This window comes from Rhinoraja longicauda, chromosome 1 (assembly GCF_053455715.1).
Source record: "Rhinoraja longicauda isolate Sanriku21f chromosome 1, sRhiLon1.1, whole genome shotgun sequence".
Lineage (NCBI taxonomy): Eukaryota > Metazoa > Chordata > Chondrichthyes > Rajiformes > Arhynchobatidae > Rhinoraja > Rhinoraja longicauda.
This window is the reverse complement of record NC_135953.1, coordinates 85,613,068-85,632,352: the sequence shown is the minus strand read 5'-3', so window position 1 is coordinate 85,632,352 and position 19,285 is coordinate 85,613,068. Positions and strand designations below refer to the sequence as shown.

General features: G+C 42.7%; 1 protein-coding gene across 1 annotated transcript; it reads left to right on the top strand.

Moving 5' to 3' along the window:
- Nucleotides 1-7,540: 7,540 nt before the first annotated feature.
- Nucleotides 7,541-16,738, top strand: ccng2 (cyclin G2). The gene is made up of 8 exons (XM_078401571.1): nt 7,541-8,183; nt 8,692-8,826; nt 11,862-11,999; nt 12,139-12,389; nt 12,646-12,724; nt 12,820-12,918; nt 14,108-14,313; nt 14,459-16,738. The coding sequence occupies exons 2-8, from the start codon at nt 8,692-8,694 to the stop codon at nt 14,610-14,612; spliced, it is 1,062 nt and encodes a 353-aa protein (XP_078257697.1). The 5' UTR covers nt 7,541-8,183; the 3' UTR covers nt 14,613-16,738.
- The last annotated feature ends 2,547 nt before the right edge of the window (nt 16,739-19,285 follow it).

The following is a 19,285-nucleotide window of genomic DNA, read 5'->3' as shown; positions in this document are numbered from 1 at the left end:
CCTTTCTTCAGACTGCTCGTAAATAACTTCATCAGACTTCCATTCTCAGAATGGAAAATAAAATTTGTTAAAAATAAAAAATGGCAGAAGCGCTCAACAACTCAGGCTGCCTCTAGAGTCATAGAGCCATAGTGTCATGAAGCACAGAAACAGGCCATTCAGCCCAACTCGTCCATGCTGACTACATTTAGCCCATATTCCTTTAAACCTTTCTTATACATGTGCCTGTCCAATTTATCTTTTAAATGCTGCTCTAGTACCAAATAGCATCTGTGGAAAGAGAAACAATATGTGTGTATGAGATCACAAATATTTTCCCAATGTGCACACCATGAATGTATCATCCCTTTCCGGGACAGCAGAATCATAGTATGTGTACTTAAGCACAGCAGGATCAATGAAACAGTGACACAACACACTGATTGAGATCAGGTCAGTGGCCTGTGTAACATGAAGGACAGTTTAACTCAGATTGAGGTGTATGTTGGGTATGGGGGGAGAGGGGCGTTGGTGGATGGTGAGGGTGGGAGGTTGTTGGGGGATGAAGCCAGACAATGACAAGCTTGTAAGCAGAGGCCTGAAAGATTTTAACTCTTGGATGTTGTCATTTGGGTACTCAAGATCAGACTCATGTCCAAACCTAGCAGTATTTTAACTTCACCGACATTCGGGTAGTACCATTTACGATCTGTCAAAACATCTCTGGTTTGGAAACCGTCAAGTGGGAAATTCTTGTTAATTTGGGGTGGGGCAGGAAGAGCCCAATGGTTTCCTTAAGAAATCAGAATAGCATTATTCATTACTCAAGGAAACTAGAAACAAATTGTAAACTTACTTTGAGCGTACAAATGAAAATGGCAGCTCAATTGTCAATGCTATCAAGTTCCAACTTAAATATTTAAATAGGGCTCTGCTAGATTGGACTTGGTGAGTTTGTCCCAAGCTATTTCAAACAGGAATTGACGTAGATGGATGGGAAAAGACCATGTGGGAACCCAGCTATCACTCATCCCATGGTGGACACCAGGCCAGGGAAGCCAAAATACTATTTGTTATCGATGGTAGCAATGAGAAGAGGTATGGCCCAGATGGGGAATCCTTTATGATAGATGCTGCCTTCTTGAGGCAGTACCTCATGTAAATACTTTTGATGGTGGAGTGGGCTGTGCCCATGATAGACAGGACTGAGTCCACCATTCTGTGCAGCCTCTTGCATTCATGTGTGTTTATTTTATTTGTTTGTGAACTTTATTGGTTAGGTTGTGGCAGTACGAAAGTGAAACATTATCTTTGTACAAAGTGTATACATTTTAGCTTCTTCAACAATAACCTAATAGTTAAAATCTGTCACATAAACCACCCATTCTGAAGGTGTTGAGGGCAGACCTCCAATGACTTTCACTGTGGTAACAAAGATATTCATCCAAACCAGACAGTGTGTCCCTTTCACCAAATGACTATTGAGACCCAAGAGCTTCTTACATCCAGAGAGTAGTGAGTACCTGTAATGCACAGCCTGATAGAGTGCTGGACGCAGAGAAGCAGAAACACAGTCACTGACAGCATTTAAGAAGTGTTTGGACGAGCACTTGAATCACCTAGGTAAAGAAGGCTACAGCCTTGTGCCAAAATATGTGATAAGCAAGGATGGGTGCCCACATGCATGGGCATGGTGGGTCAAATCACCAATTTATATGCTGCATGACTCTATGATTTGATGACTTAAATATTGGACATATGTTGAAAAATCTGTAAGACGTTGCAGAAATAGCAATGAATTTGAAAAAGGGTCCCAAACCGAAATGTAGCCCAACTATTCCAGCTTCTCCCTATAATTCAAGCCAGCAGGTCTAGGTAGCATTTTGGTTAATCTTTTCAACATCTTATCCAACTTAAAGTAATTCTTCCTATAGTTGGGTGACCAGAACTGTGCACAATCTTCCAAGAGTGGTCTCACCGACGACTAATACAGCTCTGTCATGATGATCCAACATTTGTACTTAATACCTTTCCCAATGAAGCAAGTGTGCCAACTGCCTTCTTCACCACCTTGTCCTCCCGAATCCTGAACCATACAACTGTATTCCTACATCACTCTGTATTGATGAATTAGGGAACACTATTTGTATCTCTGGGGTGAATTGGTTATAAAACAATTTTGATCAGGGTCTAGAGTTACTTTGGAATTCGACAAGCAGATATTTATCTTGGGAAAAAAACAATTTAAGGAAAGAAATACTGTTTCCATGGAACCTCCCCTATAGTAATCAGACACCATTGTCTCTTAAGAACATGGGCTACTAGTTGCGCCGTGTGTAGACATTGAAATTGACAAGCAATGCCTTCTATTGACGAAAGACACCCTGTTAAACAATGTAACATACAGCCTTTGGTATTTGTTAGCTTGCAGTAACAAAAATAACCTTCTTACTATCAAAATGACCTTTGATTTTGAAAATCCTGTGGGAAAAATAACTTTGTTATCGCAAGACTGAAACTCTCCAGACCCGAATCCTCCTTCCCCCGCTAACAAAATTTTAAAAATAAGATGATTGTTTATAACGCAAGGGTTATTAGGAACACAAATATCACATTATTGCAGAACTACCTGTACTTGAAATCTCAAAGAAAAATATAGAATGCATCCGTGCAGTGGGAAGCAGAAGCAGTGTTTTATCTTACAGAAGAAGGGAAGGAAAAAAAGAACAAAAAGAAAGGTTTGAAATAGGATAAAAGACTAAAAAGAAAATTGCATAACATATGCAAGGAAAAGGAAAGTAAAGGGCAAAGGTAAAGGATATTTATGGGTCCAATTGGTCACAGCAAACTCTTGCCAGAACAGTTGTATAAATAATTGAGACACAGATCAAATCTGTCAGCCTCAACATTTAACTCACTAGTTTGAGGTCATAGCCAAAACTCTTGTCTTTACTCATGTCAAAGGCATATAGGATGTGATGTGTTGTGGAAATCATTGTGAGTTGAAGTGCATTTGAGAGAAATACGAAGGATTTGCATCCATACAGATATCTCAAAGTGTTTTTACAACAATTGAACTACGTTTATAGGTCTTGTCACTGTCAGAAACACAACAACTAAATTAGTGCACGTCAAGCTCAACAAACAACAATAATAATAATAATAATAATGCATTACATTTATATAGCGCTTTTCAAACACTCAAAGACGCTTTACAGGGATTACTAGAACATAGAGAAGAAAATAAATAGATAAATAAGAAAACGAACAGAAAAAGGAGACAGAAGGTGAGGTGACGGTCAGTGGTTGAAGGCAGTGCTGAACAGGTGAGACTTCAGTGATGTTTTGAATGTGGTGAGTGAGGAGGAGTCTCTGACGGTTTGGGGTAGTGAGTTCCAGAGGGTGGGAGCAGCGATAGAGAAAGCCCTGTCCCCCCAGGATCTGAGTTTGGTCCGGATGGGGGGGGGGGGACAGGAGGTTGGCAGCAGCAGAGCGGAGGGTGCAGGTGGGAGTGTGTCTGTGGAGGAGGTCAGTCAGGTAGGATGGGGCCAGGTTATGGAGGGCTTTGTAGGTCATGAGGAGGATTTTGTACTGGATTCTCTGGGGGATGGGGAGCCAGTGGAGCTGGTAAAGGACGGGGGTGATATGGTCACGGATCGGGGAGTGGGTGAGTAGACGGGCAGCGGAGTCTCTGACTCCAATGTAACAAGGAACAGATAACCTGCCTTTTTAAGAAAATAACTGCAGATGCTGGTACAAATTGAAGTAGGAGATGCTGCCTGACCTTCTGAGTTACAAGTCAAGTCAAGTCAAGTTTATTTGTCGCATACACATACACGATGTGCAGTGAAATGAAAGTGGCAATGCCTGCGGATTGTGCAAAAAAAAGAATTACAGTTACAGCATATAAATTAAAGTTAATACAGAAAAGACAAAATTTAGTCCCTGGAGTTATAATAATTAACAGTCCTGATGGCCTGTGGGAAGAAACTCCGTCTCATCCTCTCCGTTTTCACAGCGTGACAGCGGAGGCGTTTGCCTGACCGTAGCAGCTGGAACAGTCCGTTACTGGGGTGGCAGGGGTCCCTCATAATCTTGCTTGCTCTTGATCTGCACCTCCTGATGTATAGGTCCTGCAGGGGGGCGAGTGTAGTTCCCATGGTGCCTTCTGCTGAATGCACTACTCTCTGCAGGGCCTTCCTGTCTTGGGCAGAGCTGTTCCCAAACCAGACTGTGATGTTGCCGGACAGGATGCTCTCCCGGTAGGCCTTCTCATCGTTGTCGGAGATCCGGCCCACCACCACAGTGTCATCAGCAAACTTGATGATGGAGTTTGAGCTGAACCTGGCCACACAGTCATGTGTGTACAGGGAGTACAGTAGGGGGCTAAGGACGCAACCCTGGGGGGATCCTATGTTCAGGGTGAGGGGGCTAGATGTGTGTTCCCCCATCCTGACCACTTTGGGCCTGGCGGTGAGAAAGTCCAGGACCTAGGCACACAGAGGGTGCTAAGCCCCAGTTCCAGCAGCTTCTCAGACAGTCTGGTGGGGACTATGGTATTGAAAGCTGAACTAAAGTCAATGAACAGTATCCTCACATAGCCCCCCCTTCTGGCTGTCCAGATGAGAGAGAGCGGTGTGCAGAACCTGGGAGACCACGTCATTCGTGGACCTGTTTGGACGGTATGCGAACTGTAGTGGGTCCATGTTGTGAGGAAGGAGGGCACAGATGTGCTTCTTGATTAGTCTCTCGAAGAATTTCATGACAACCGAGGTGAGGGCCACCGGTCGGTAGTCATTTAAACACGCTGGAGAGGCATTCTTTGGCACCGGTACAATAATGGATCTTTTGAAGCATGCAGGGACCACGGACTTTGCCAAGGAGAGGTTAAATATTGTGGTGAGCACTGGAGCAAGCTGAGTAGCACAAGACTTTAGTACTCGCCCAGATATACCATCTGGGCCTCCAGCTTTCCTCATGTTCACATGCGTCAGAGCCTGCCTTTTCAAATGTTCTCTGCCTCAGAAGGCAGTGGAGGCCAATTCTCTGAATGCATTCAAGAGAGAGCTAGATAGAGCTCTTAAGGATTGCGGAGTCAGGGGGTATGGGGAGAAGGCAGGAACGGGGTACTGATTGAGAATGATCAGCCATGATCACATTGAATGGCGGTGCTGGCTCGAAGGGCCGAATGGTCTCCTCCTGCACCTATTGTCTATTGATTGGCTGGAACACAAGGGAAAACATCCTTGTTATATATACATTAATGACTTGGATGAAGGGATTAAAAGTAACATTAGCAAATTTGCAGATGATACAAAGCTGGGTGGTAGTGTGAGCTGTGAGGAAGATTCTATGAGGTTGCAGGGTGACTTGGACAGGTTGTGTGAGTGGGCGGATGCATGGCAGATGCAGTTTAATGTGGATAAGTGTGAGGTTATCCACTTTGGTGGTAAGAATAAGAAGGCAGATTATTATCTGAATGGTGTCAAGTTAGGAAAGGGGGACGTACAACGAGATCTTGGTGTCCTAGTGCATCAGTCACTGAAAGGAAGCATGCAGGTACAGCAGGCCGTGAAGAAAGCCAATGGAATGTTGGCCTTCCTAACAAGAGGAGTTGAGTATAGGGGCAAAGAGGTCCTTCTGCAGTTGTATAGGGCCCTAGTGAGACCGCACCTGGAGTACTGTGTGCAGTTTTGGTCTCCAAATTTGAGGAAGGATATTCTTGCTATTGAGGGCGTGCAGTGAAGGTTTACTAGGTTAATTCCCGGAATGGCGGGACTGTCGTATGTTGAAAGACTGGAGCGGCTAGGCTTGTATACACTGGAATTTAGAAGGATGAGAGGGGATGTTATCGAAACATATAAGATTATTAAGGGGTTGAACACATTAGAGGCAGGAAACATGTTCCCAGTGTTGGGGGAGTCCAGAACCAGGGGCCACAGTTTAAGAATAAGGGGTAGGCCATTTAGAACGGAGATGAGGAAAAACTTTTTCAGTCAGAGAGTTGTAAATCTGTGGAATTCACTGCCTCGGAAGGCAGTGGAGGCCAAGTCTCTGGATGCATTCAAGAGGGAACTAGATAGAGCTCTTAAGGATAGCGGAGTCAGGGGGTATGGGGAGAAGGCAGGAACGGGGTACTGATTGAGAATGATCAGCCATGATCACATTGAATGGTGGTGCTGGCTCGAAGGGCCGAATGGCCTACTCCTGCACCTATTGTCTATTGTCTATTTCTATATGTTCTTTGAAATCAATATGTTCTATATATCTATATGTTCTTTGAAATCAACCTTTTATTTCAGCAATTCTATGGCCATCCTATAATAAACCAACTCGAAGAGTACCTGTCTCTGGGATCATCAAATGAATAGATGAAATCCAACACCTCATTCTGAAGTAAAGTGCAATGAAGAATGCCATTATTCTATATGTTCTATATAAAACACTCTTGATTCTTGACTAAATATATTTGTTATAGAGCCATAATGTTAAAAAATGTGGATTTAGCGTCCTTACATTTCACATTAAATAATACATTTATTTTACATTGAGACATTGAGATTGTTAAGTTATGCTTTTTCCATCGCTGCTCCCACTCTCTGGAACTCACTACCCCAAACCGTCAGAGACTCCTCCTCACTCACCACATTCAAAACATCACTGAAGTCTCACTTGTTCAACACCGCCTTCAATCAGTCAACAGTCAACAGTCAACAGAGCTTTATTTGTCATTCGGTACCAAGGTACCGAACGAAACTACATAGCAGTCACACAAAAAAGAAAAAGAACACAAGACACATGACCCCAACACAAACATCCATCACAGTGACTCCAAACACCCCCTCACTGTGATGGAGGCAACAAAACTTCCACTCTCTTCCCCACGCCCACGGACAGACAGCTCGTCCCCGACCGACATTGACCGTCGCTCCACCTTATTCTTCCTTTTCTGTTCGTTTATTTATTTATTTTTATGTTATATCTAATATGTAAAGCGTCTTTGGGTTACTAGAAAAGCGCTATATAAATGTAATGCATTATTATTATTATGTTTCATGTCTCAGAGTTGCAACAGTTTCCAGAGTTGAAATCTGCTCAACAACAACCAAGGTTTAAAGTCCAACTCCACCAATGAGCATCCAACAATTCGTTGCCGAGTGACCAATCAGTAGTGGACTTCATCTAGCTCCAGCCAATCGTGTCACTCCGTGTGATTAATGGCGGCCAATGGGACTCCGCCAGAGTCGACCAATCGTGAAGCAGAGTTTTAGGCGGACTTTTCGAAAGGGCCAATCAGAGCGCGGCCTTTAACCGGAGTGCCGCAGCACACCAACTGTGGGCGGAATGCGCGTCCGCGTCACCCTCAGCAAGAAAACACGCGACACGGCACCAAACCTGACCAGGCACCGCGGCAAGAACACCAACCCCCCGTCCCACGGGGAAACGCCGGCGTCAGCAAACCCGCGGCCAGTAACCCCGACAAATATCGGAAAAGGAAGGGGAACTATTCCCTGGTCTGTTCACTCCTCCTCCTCCTCCTCCGCGGTGACGTCATTGCCCTGAGTAAATATTCGACATTGAGTCTGAGAGGAAGATGCGAGAGAGAGGTAGAGAAGACAGAGAGAATAGAGGGGACAGAGAGAGAATAGAGGGGACAGGGAGAGAATAGAGGGGACAGGGAGAGAATAGAGGGGACAGGGAGAGAATAGAGGGGACAGGGAGAGAATAGAGGGGACAGGGAGAGAATAGAGGGGACAGAGAGAGAGAGAGAGGACAGAGAGAGAATAGAGGGAAGGAGACAAAGAGAATAGAGGGAAGGAGAGAGAGCTTGTAAATTTGACAGAGAGAGGGTGAATAGAGGGAAGGGGAGAGGGCAAGAGTTGGTGAATAGAGAGAAGCAGATCGAGATCTGGGTAAATAGAGAGAGCTGTGTGTGAGGGAAGGCAAGACAGCAAGAGGAAGGAGAATAAACAACTGAAGGGGAAAGAAGGAGCGAGAAAACGAAAGAAAAACAGTTTGACGGTGGGGGGGAGAAGCAAGAAACAAGCGGATAGCTAGAGGGGGGGCGAGTGGGGGATGGGGCAGTGAGGGAGGAGGAGCCGGGAGAGCGGACCACCACCCGCCCACACCCGCCCGCCCGCCCATCGGCCCTCTCCACACCAAGACTTGATACCCGAGGCGGCGCAGCGATCAGTAACAAAACCGTGAGTTGAGAGGGGAGGGGAGGGGAGTGCGGGGATCGGGTGTCGGGGTGTTTACAGCGGCGCTGGCCATGAGAGGAGGGGCGATGTCGGTGTTTACATCGGCCCTGCCCGGGGGGTGGTGGGGGGGGGGGGGCGGCGGTTTGTTTACAGTCGTGTTAAACTGTCGTCTCAGGGCCGCAGGGCGAGGTATTTGTGCTTGACGGGGAGAGGGTCTAATCTAATGATGTTGGATCCGGAGCAGTGTTGGTATTTATGTTGATGTTTGTGGGGAGGGGGTGGGTCCAATTGCAGAGCCATTAACTGCTTCCCCGGTTAATAGACCAACTGCCTCGGCGGGACCGCTGCTCCCACTGACGTCCTTCCTGGACGAACTTCAATGTACACAAGATTGTTTTGATCTTGCAGCTGAATTTTAAATGGCCTCAACGATTCCGTGCCTTTGTTTTATTAATACATTTTTGTTGGTTGTTAACTTTTTTTACAAATATTTTTAACTTTTCGTTTTAAGATGAAAGATCTATTTCCCCATGAGCACAACAATGAAGGGTATAAACTATTGAAGCAAATAAACCATTACTTGGAACAAGAATCCAATTTTTTACCACGGCCGAGAGGTCTTGATGCAATAGAATCCACTTTAGAGGTAGGTCTGCAACTGTTGGGACAGATGGGGATGTGTGGGGGAGGGGAAGATGTGTTTCTTTTACCAGTGTATTTATTCACCTCCATGACTGGCTTTATGGTTGCCCTTTGATATGTTCTATTGGAAATTGAGAAGTGAAAAATTATTTTGCAGTGTTGTTACCTGGATCAACATTATATCATTTTGAAATGGATTTGTTTCTCAGATATCGATGAATCTAGCGTTAGGGTTGTTTTGAAACATGTTATTACATAGAAACATAAAAATAGGTGCAAGAGTAGGCCATTTGGCCCTTCGAGCCAGCATCGTCATTCAATATGACAATAGACAATAGACAATAGGTGCAGGAGTAGGCCATTCAGCCCTTCGAGCCAGCACCGCCATTCAATGCGATCATGGCTGATCACTCTCAATCAGTACCCCGTTCCTGCCTTCTCCCCATATCCCCTCACTCCGCTATCCTTAAGAGCTCTATCCAGCTCTCTTGAAAGCATCCAACGAACTGGCCTCCACTGCCTTCTGAGGCAGAGAATTCCACAACTTCACCACCCTCTGACTGAAAAAGTTCTTCCTCATCTCCGTTCTAAATGGCCTACCCCTTATTCTTAAACTGTGGCCCCTTGTTCTGGACTCCCCCAACATTGGGAACATGTTATCTGCCTCTAATGTGTCCAGTCCCCTAATTATCTTGTATGTTTCAATAAGATCCCCCCTCATCCTTCTAAATTCCAGTGTATACAAGCCCAATCGCTCCAGCCTTTCAACATACGACAGTCCCGCCATTCCGGGAATTAACCTAGTGAACCTACGCTGCACGCCCTCCATAGCAAGAATATCCTTCCTCAAATTTGGAGACCAAAACTGCACACAGTACTCCAGGTGCGGTCTCACCAGGGCCCGGTACAACTGTAGAAGGACCTCTTTGCTCCTATACTCCACTCCTCTTGTTACGAAGGCCAACATTCCATTGGCTTTCTTCACTGCCTGCTGTACCTGCATGCTTCCTTTCATTGACTGATGCACTAGGACACCCAGATCTCGTTGAACTCCCCCTCCTCCTAACTTGACACCATTCAGATAATAATCTGCCTTTCTATTCTTACTTCCAAAATGAATAACCTCACACTTATCTACATTAAACTGCATCTGCCATGTATCCGCCCACTCACACAACCTGTCCAAGTCACCCTGCAGCCTTATTGCATCTTCCTCACAATTCACACTACCCCCCAACTTAGTATCATAGTTGATCATCTAAAATCAGTACCCCGTTCCTGCTTTTCCCCCCATATCCATTGATTCCTTTAGCCCTAAGAGCTAAAGCTAAATCTTGTTGCTGGGATTTAATCTGTTATAACATCAGATTTTTAAGATCCGAATGAAGTGCTGATGAAGTTTAGCTTAGATTAGAGACACAGTTCTATCCTGCGTGCTAGGGACAATTTACAGAAGCAAATTAACCTACAAACCACAACTTTGGGATATGGGCGGGCACCTGGAGAAAACCCATGCACTCATGGGGAGAATGTGCAACCTCTGTACAGACATTACCCATAGTCTCTGGCACTGTAAGACAGCAACTCTCCCACTGCGTGACCCCACAATGAGATGTAAGCATAAAAGCTAAAGATGGGGCTTGTTAAAGCAGTTGTGCTGTCATTACACTAACTGGTCCATTCTGCTTCAGCCTTTGGAATCTGACATGACATATCCAAGCTTGCTATTGATTCTAGTTTTCTATTTTAAATATTCAGATAGTTAAAAAAAAAATATGACAGCACAATTGGAGGCGTGGCTGTGTTCTGCAGCTGTGGCTCACCGGCAGTCTCTCTGTCTTTTTTGTGTTTTTTTGTCTATTGTCATCGTTTAATGTACGTTTTGTTCTATTTTTAACTCTGTGTATGTGGTGGGGGGGTGGGGGAAACCTTTTTTCTAATCTCCTCCTCAACGGAGATGCGACCTTTACCGTGTCGTATCTCCGTTCGCGCTACGGCCTAACATCGTGGAGTCGGCGGCCTCCAGCTGGGATCGACCTTGAAGACTCCGGTCGCAGGGCCTGGACTTACCATCTCGGAGGCTTCGGCCGTGGGCCCTGCAGACCGCAACATCGGGAGCTCGCAGGTCCCTGGCTGGCGACCGGTTTTTGGGAGCTTCAGCCGTAGCAGCTTCGACCGCCCCGAAGCGCGAGGTACGATCGACCCGCTCGCAGGCCCTTCATCGCCCTGCGTGGCTCGGCCGCGGCACTTTCCACCGCCCGGTGGGGGCTCAGGACCTTCATCGGCCTGCTCGGCTCGGCCCTGGGACTTTCCATCGCCCGGTGGGGGCTTCAAAAAGTCGGGAGCCTCGATCGCCTCGTGACACCACGGGAGAAGAATGAGGAGGAGATAAGACTTTTCTTTGCCTTCCATCACAGTGAGGGTGTGCCTAGAGCAATCACTGTGATGGCTGTTTGTGTTAAAATTGTATCTGTGTGTCCTGTGCTTTTTGTTGTCTACTGCCGGACCCTGACGTGAGAGGGCGCTGGTACTGTTTATTCGCCGCTTCTCCGTTAGGATAGTTTGTCTGTTTTTATGTTATGATTGTTTTTGTAAAGCGCTTTGAGCTTCTGGTAAGGCGCTATATAAAATAAATGCTTATTATTATTATTATTATTATTATATATCATATCATATACAGCCGGAAACAGGCCTTTTCGGCCCTCCAAGTCCGTGCCGCCCAGCGATCCCCGTACATTAACACTATCCTACACCCACTAGGGACAATTTTTACATTTACCCAGCCAATTAACCTACATACGCAGGATCTCAATTTGAAATATCAACTTTTCCCTTTTTTCTTCCACAGATACTGGTTGATTTCTGCTTGATATATATTTTTACATTGTTTCAGAATATGCTGTCTTTTATTTTCCTGTTATTGTCTCTGGAGCGTGGAAATTTGACTTTCATTCAAATCCAGCCTAAAAATGTAGCAAATTTGCACTCTGTTATGTTCATGTTTGATTAACCAGTAAGTCCCGCTTTTCTGTTTTGCAGAATGATGATTGTGTCTCTCTGAAGTTAAGAGATGCTAAAGTGGAAGATCTCCGGAGCTTGACCAGGTTCTTTGGCTGCAGTACAGAGACTTTTGTTTTGGCAGTTAATCTACTGGACAGATTTCTGTCCTTCATGAAGGTAAGAATTCCAAACAATTGTTCAATCCTTGTCCATGACTAGGTGATGAATAGTATTCATGGTAGTCTACCAATCTTAGTTTTACTTGGGTCCATATAATTAAAAACCATCTTTGACTCGGCTTGCTCTTTTTTTGTAGGTGCGACCAAAACACCTGCCTTGTCTTGGAATGAGTGTTTTCCATCTCGCAGCAAAGGCCATTGAGGAAGAATGCAATGTTCCATCTGAACATGATCTGCTTCGCATTAGCCACTGCAAGTTTACCGTGTCTGATCTCATGCGCATGGAAAAGATTGTCTATGAAAAGCTAAATGGAGAACTCCAGGCCGTCACGGCCTTTCATTTTCTACACCTGTATCATGCCCTGGCGTGCTACCATATAACTGAAGGGTTGGTATTTGTTCATTTATGGAGGGCATGCCCTTCAACACTTTTGACTCAGTATTTATTTTCTCCAAATTATTGCATCCTGCTTGTCTCTTTTTACATATTTTTAAGCAGTAACCTTTAACAAGAGATCTTCCTCTGTTTTGGAAGTAATACAATAACAAACCTTTCTGCATGCTGTTTGTTATGTGAATGAGGTCCAGATTACATAATCTTGTGACTGAATTGCAATGATTACTATATTTTTTGTTTTCCTTAGGAAAGAATATCTAATACTTGATAAACTGGAAGCACAACTGAAGGCCTGCAGCTGCCGATTTGTGTTTTCAAAGGCTAAAGTAAGTGATTAAAATGCATTGCTTACTTTTTAAGCTCTAATTATTTCCTGTTTGATTGAAAGAAATGTCATGCCGTAATATCCTTTGCTTTGCAGCCATCTGTATTGGCTTTGTCGATTTTGACCCTTGAAGTTGAAAACTTGAAATCTGCAGATCTGTTTGAGATTATACTGTGTGTTCAAAAACATTCCAAAGTAAGTGTTTTGTAAGAAATATTTTTTAGTGACCTCTGAATGCCTGTATATTTTCTATTTCATTTGTATCAAATCAAAATGAATATTGCCATTTATAAGAACTGCTGACATGGGACTTGCTGTCAAAGAAATTCAGTTTTGCACAATAATGACCACTGATGCAAAATTAGCTGCAGAAAATGAGTGTTGCCTGTGAATGTTGCAAATCAGCAAAATACATGATTTGATGTGAATTTCAACCTTATTCTTTTATTCACTAAAAATCTGATTCTGAGCTGTGAGTATTTTTGACCATGTCATATGGCACAATATAAATTATGGTATTGGCACTTAATTATCGTTGATCATGCTGTTAGCTATAAATGAACAATTTCATTTAAAATCGGTTCCCTGTGAAGCCTGTGAAATATTTGTTGAAATGCATTTCCTCAACTGGACCCAAATAGGTTCTCTTCAGAATAGACCCCGAAGAACAATGAACTGGATCATGTTCAATCTTGCAGGCCATCTGTGCTTTTCCTGCAATATCTGAATTCTGCAAGTCCAATTTGTACTGGAGGTCTTGTGCTGGTGCTCTCCTGTGACATGTAGCTTGGTGTTGTTAAAAGCATTTGAACTGCATTTGGATGCCTCTAGTGGTCGTAGGCACTTGTATCGTCAAAGTATCAAATGACCAAAATACATTGAACATTGATCAGTACAGCTCAGGAACAAACCCGTCAGCCCACAATATCTATGCCAAACATAATGCCAAGTTAAACTGGTCTCATCTGCCTACGTGTGACCCATATCCCTCTATTCGCAGCCTAACTTAAAGGTCTCTTGAATGCTACTTTATACGTTAAATAAAATTATAAAAATTACTTATCTAAATGAAGAGTGTATCTGGCCCTTAAGCTCAATGCGTTTATGTTTTGCCCCTGGAGTCGGTACTGAGTTGAATGGGTCTTTGCATGTGCTGGCATCTGATCTCCAGCTTGCCCTAATTCCATATTGCAACGTGCAAACATTAAAGTCGTGAGAGAATAAGCTGACACATGCATTGCCTTTTGCTGATGATTGTCAACTGGAAAATTTGAAGGAAATCTGCACAATCCAGTTCATTGTATTTTAAAGGTAAAAGCATGTTTATGATAAAAGGGAACTTATGATTTGTGGAAGGATTTTGTCATGTCGGTTTGTTTTTTAGATAAATCATCGTGACTTGACATACTGGCGTGCATTGGTCTCGAAATGCTTGGCTGACTATTCTTCACCTGAATGCTGCAAACCTGACAACAAGAAGCTTGTGTGGATTGTTTCAAGGCGTACAGCCCGCAACTTGCAGAACAGTTACTATAGTGTCCCTGAACTGCCAACTATTCCAGAAGCCGGCTGTTATAGTGAAATGGGAAGGTAAATATCTTTGTTTGGCTGACAGTAGTGTAGAGCTCTTCCAATATAAAAAGCATTTTTGCCTCAATTGTTTGTTGGCAGCTAATGTAGAGTGCTGAATGGTTTGTTTTTGCTATTATTTATTGTCACTTTGTTCCTTTTTAAGTGACGATTCTTGTGAAGAAATGAGCTGTGGTGAAAGCAGTCTGAGCAGTTCCCCAAGGAGTGACACAACAGAAGAGTTCTTCCCCGAAGGCTTTGTGCATCAATCCAAGTGGCAAAATCTATGCTACCAAACTCCATCTGCAAACTCTTTGTAGATCAGTGGGTCACACGAGCTCTCACATCCATGCTTTTAAATTGTCAACATGGATGCATTTTAAAAAGTGAAACGTAGCAATTTTTATGTAAATCTGGAAAGGAAGTGTTGGGTATTGAGACTTCCACTGAACTTGCCTGCATAAACGACATAATAACAAAAACTGCTCAAGATTTGTGAATTTTCCTAATTTCTGCTGCTCTAAAGCTTTGACTTTTAGCCAGTTAGAATTACTTTGGACATTTTAACTGGGAAATTACCCTTTTAACTGCTTCTAACTTTTTTTGGCAAATTCTATTTGATTTTAGTAACAATAGTAATGTAATTTTATGGCACTTTAATTTTTAGATGAATATATCTGTTGGGTTGGGCATGGTGTAAATCAAAAACAAATTCCTTCAACTCATTCATTCAAAACACTTAAGCTACAAAGTAATTTCCCTCAAACCACAATGATTTATAACTTTACAAGTACATCGATCAACAATTTTGACGCATAAAATATGCAGTAATGAATATCTTGTAGACTTTTCTTAATGTTCCCCTGTGAAGCACTTTTTGCTGTGTGCTATTCATTTTAATTGGCAGAAACAAAATACCACATTATTGATTCAAAAACTAGTGATTTGAATTGGAACTGGAATCAATAAATTGGTTCTATGGTACCAATTTTGCTTTCTGGAATTTAAAAAAATCCCTTTTGGAAGCAAAATTATTCCCCTGAAAACATCCTTTTGGAGGGGAAATACATCAGTGCTTATGCTAAAAGTTATAGATTGCAGCTGCACAGTTTCAAATGATTGGTAAAAGCATGGTTATTTGTAAAAGTTGTTAATATTTCAAGACTGATTTGAATAGTAACTGGGAATTAATTAACGCCTACTCTTTTGGTTGAATGGTTTGGTGGGGAAGGGATAATTTGTAAAGATTGAAGAGTGAAGTGAAAGCAATTGGATAAAATGGGAACATGCCCAGCCTGAGTTGTTCACCTACCCTGACAAGAGCCAAGCATCCTTTTAAGTTTTGTTTCTTCAAAAATTGAATTGCTCAATATTTAGATAATCTGTGTTGCATTTGGAATAAGGCAACTTTTTATTTTAGAGGTGTAGATAGTAAACTTAATTGCTGGAATTCTTAAATAAACAGTGACGCCAATTTTGTGTGTTTAGTCAAGCGGCCAATATGCAAGATTGTTCCTGCCCAAATGTAATCCTGTATTTTTCCCCCTTCCCTCACCTTCACCCACTTGTCACAGGTTATGTGTGTTACCATGACAGATGTAATATAATCTCAAGACTAGCAGCAGTCCTGTGTCTGTCACCTCAGCTGATCTGGAGAGAACTAAGTTTGTTTATGCGAGGCATGTCTTTTGTAATAAAACAAAAACTGCTGGAGGAATTGAACAGATTGAGCAGCATCTGTTTTGGGGAGGGTGGGGAGAGAAATTTGTTGGCATTTTGGGTCGAGTTCCTGCTTCGAGTTCCTCTGGCAGCTTATTTTGGTGTTGCTTCTGATTCCAACATCTTCAGTCTCCAGTGTCTCCATGAAATTTGTAATGTTGAAATGCAAGCTTTTAAAGAGTGCCATCTGGAGGAAGTGTCCTATTCTAAAATTTGCAAATATGCGAGCTTTGTCAAAGCCACATTACTCTTTTTAGTGGCAATTACCTCGGTGAGGAACCTTTTTTGGTTGTGTTTAGTAAAATCTTTTGATGGTTCAAGTGCCAACTAGATATTTTTGACTTCACCGTGTGATTATATTACACAGGTTGGCACAGTTGGGCAACGAATGCATATGTTTTCTCTTGGTTTGTACGCTGCGGAAGTAATAAGAAGCTACAGTACTCCCTAGCCAAGGTGAACATTTGCAGGGAAAATTCTAGTATGTAGAAAATTGTATAGAAAAAGTGTAAAGAATAACTTAATGTACAGGCAAAAGTGCACTTATTTTCCTATTCAGGTATGAAAGCAATCCAATGCACTTAAAGGATGTATGTAGCAATGTCCAATTATTATGTAGCATTGTGTGTGTGTTTAAAAAAAAAACCTGTAGATACTAACTTATTGTACACTTTCAATGTATAAATATTGTACCACTCATCAATCTCACTGCTCCCAAGAGATATTGAAGAAATAAATATTGTTTTTTGAAATTTGCTGTCTATAATTCAGTACAAGACATGACTATATTTGGCTGCAAAAGCCTTTCATGTAATCCATCTTGCTTTTATCTGTGCAGTCTTGTCCTTTGAGCGTCATAAGCATAGGTTGTTCATTATTCTATTCAAAACTTGTAGAGCTGGGTGAAGTTATTCAATGCTATATTAACGAGGTTAAAAAATGACAAGTTTCATAATTGACTGGTTGGATGTAGGATGTGGGATGGAAGGGTTGTCACCTGGTATGCAGTTGATCAAAAAGGATTTATCACTATAATTTGCAATATCTGGATCCTGATTGCAAATAATTGTTCCAGGTTTGGGGAGTAATAATTTGTTATTGTTGAGGGCATCATCTAAGTGGTAAGGAGGCATCTTCAGTAACTGCATTTTAGCCTAAGTGATATGTTTAGAGTGTTCGAGAAATAGTTCGGTCCACCACGCCATGCCAACCATTGATCTCCCATTCCCACATGTTCTATGTTAAGAGTTCTCATCCACTCCCTACCCATTTGAGACAATTTTACAGCCAATTAACCTACAAACCCGCACTTCTTTAAGATATGGGAGGAAACCTCCGTGGTCAAGGGGAGAATGCAAATTTCACACAAACAGCACTTGAGATTAGGATCGAACTATTGCGCCTCTGCCCTCCTGACTAATACGCAATGCCTCCACTGATCCAGACAAGCATAGCAAATGCCGTCTTTACCACTCTACCTACTTCTGTTGCCACGTTCTGGGAGATATGTACGTTCATCCTAAGGTTCCTCTGTGTTAATTCTGCTAATGGTCCTGCCATTAACTATATACTTTCCTTTTGCATTCAACCTCAGTGCAACAACTCACACTGTTCCGGTGCTGTATCATGGAAATCCCTTAATAATTAGAGCTGTCGAGCTTTGCCACCAGAAAGACATAATTTCACACTTAGATGCTTATTTCCAACTATTAATTGGTAAGAAATATAATATGCAACTTGGGCCTTGGTTACCTTAATTTTATTCTTTCACATTGTCTATTGCACAAACTAAGCAATCTGTATTTATAGGAATAGTACATTATGTCCTTCCACTCTCTACAATGCGATATCTGGAATGCTGATAAGTATGGGACTACATTTTGGTCTATTGTTTACTGCCAGCAGAAAAAGGAAGTGTTTTTTTTTCAATAAACATCACATGTCTTGTCCAGGATGCAGCTGGAAAGTACAGACAAACGTCTGCACCACTGTATCCACACAATGAGGCATTGAAGAAAGATGATCACTGTACTCAAGAATTTGACAAGTCACTTAGACATTTATTCCGAATCTGGACATTACACAAATGCAAATAGTTTTCAAGTACACTTTTCCCATATTCAGGATGCTCCAAGACGCTTTGCAGCTAAACTAAACAATAAAATAGACTGCGGGATAGTTTCTGCAGTAATATAAAAAGTGGAGTTAAACACAGAGATAGGGTGGTGAAGATGTAAAGTGAGACCAAGTGTTGTAAGGGGTTTCTGCGCCGAGCTTTTGCCCGACCTAAGGTCCCCGTGCCTTGCTCTGATCCCTTGACCAGGCCGCGCACACTGGTTCCCCGTGAGTGGTTCGACCCACTCACCCTCTACGGTTCTAGACACTGGACTTAGATGCAGGAGCGTTGATAGTGCAGAAAATTCAACCAGACCAGATTTGAAGACCAGGGTTTAAATGGAAAAGGCTTTTATTGAGCGCTTGGGACTATTGTCCATGAATACTTATACAGTTCTATAAGACATATCTATAAGACACATACCGAATTACATGAATACTTTTGACTATGAATTCTAAAACGCACAGTTCTACAAGACATATACACGACTGTAAGATGGGGAACGTACGACACATCGCAAAATTGACCAACACATATTCCTTTACGCACCCACGTTTATTCAAACCACCCTCCCCTCTACACTAAACTATGTCCAGGATATGCAGGATTTGGGGTACATGCTCACCATGGGGCTATTACTGGGGTTACTGGCTGTTCATGCTGCTTCTCCGCTGCTTTCCGTGAGGGTCGTGCTTGTCCCCTGAGTTTCTTCCTTCCGTTTCTTGCGTTCCTTGCAGGTTTTCTTGCAGTATTTCTTCTCGAGTTGCGTGCCTGTTCCTCTCTCTTGCACTTCGCTTCTTCTTGCCTGTCTTTTCTTCCTCCTGCATCCGTTTGACTTGAGTTGCATCCCATCAGTTTAAAACCCAAAAGTCATGGCCAGTTATACTATTCTGACCCGTCCTATCTCCCGCCAGATCTTGGGATCTCTTTGTTTAAAAGATATGTATGAGTTTTCTCTCTGATCTGCGCTTATGTCCGGGGGTACCGGGGATGGCCAGACGGTGTTAATTGGTATTTCGTTGCGAGGTGATGGGTTTAACTGGTTTCCCATCACCTACCAGGTAGTTTTTTTTTTTTTTGTTTTTTTTTTGTTTTTTTAAAAAATTTATTAAAAGCATATGTACAAATCGAAATAAGAAAAAACACATTTGTTACAAC

Coding starts and splice junctions, on each gene's coding strand:
- ccng2 (XM_078401571.1), top strand. CDS start 8,692: ATGAAAGATCTATTTCCCCATGAGCACAACAATGAAGGGTATAAACTA. Junction 8,827..11,861: donor CAATAGAATCCACTTTAGAG/GTAGGTCTGCAA, acceptor TCTGTTTTGCAG/AATGATGATTGTGTCTCTCT. Junction 12,000..12,138: donor GATTTCTGTCCTTCATGAAG/GTAAGAATTCCA, acceptor CTTTTTTTGTAG/GTGCGACCAAAACACCTGCC.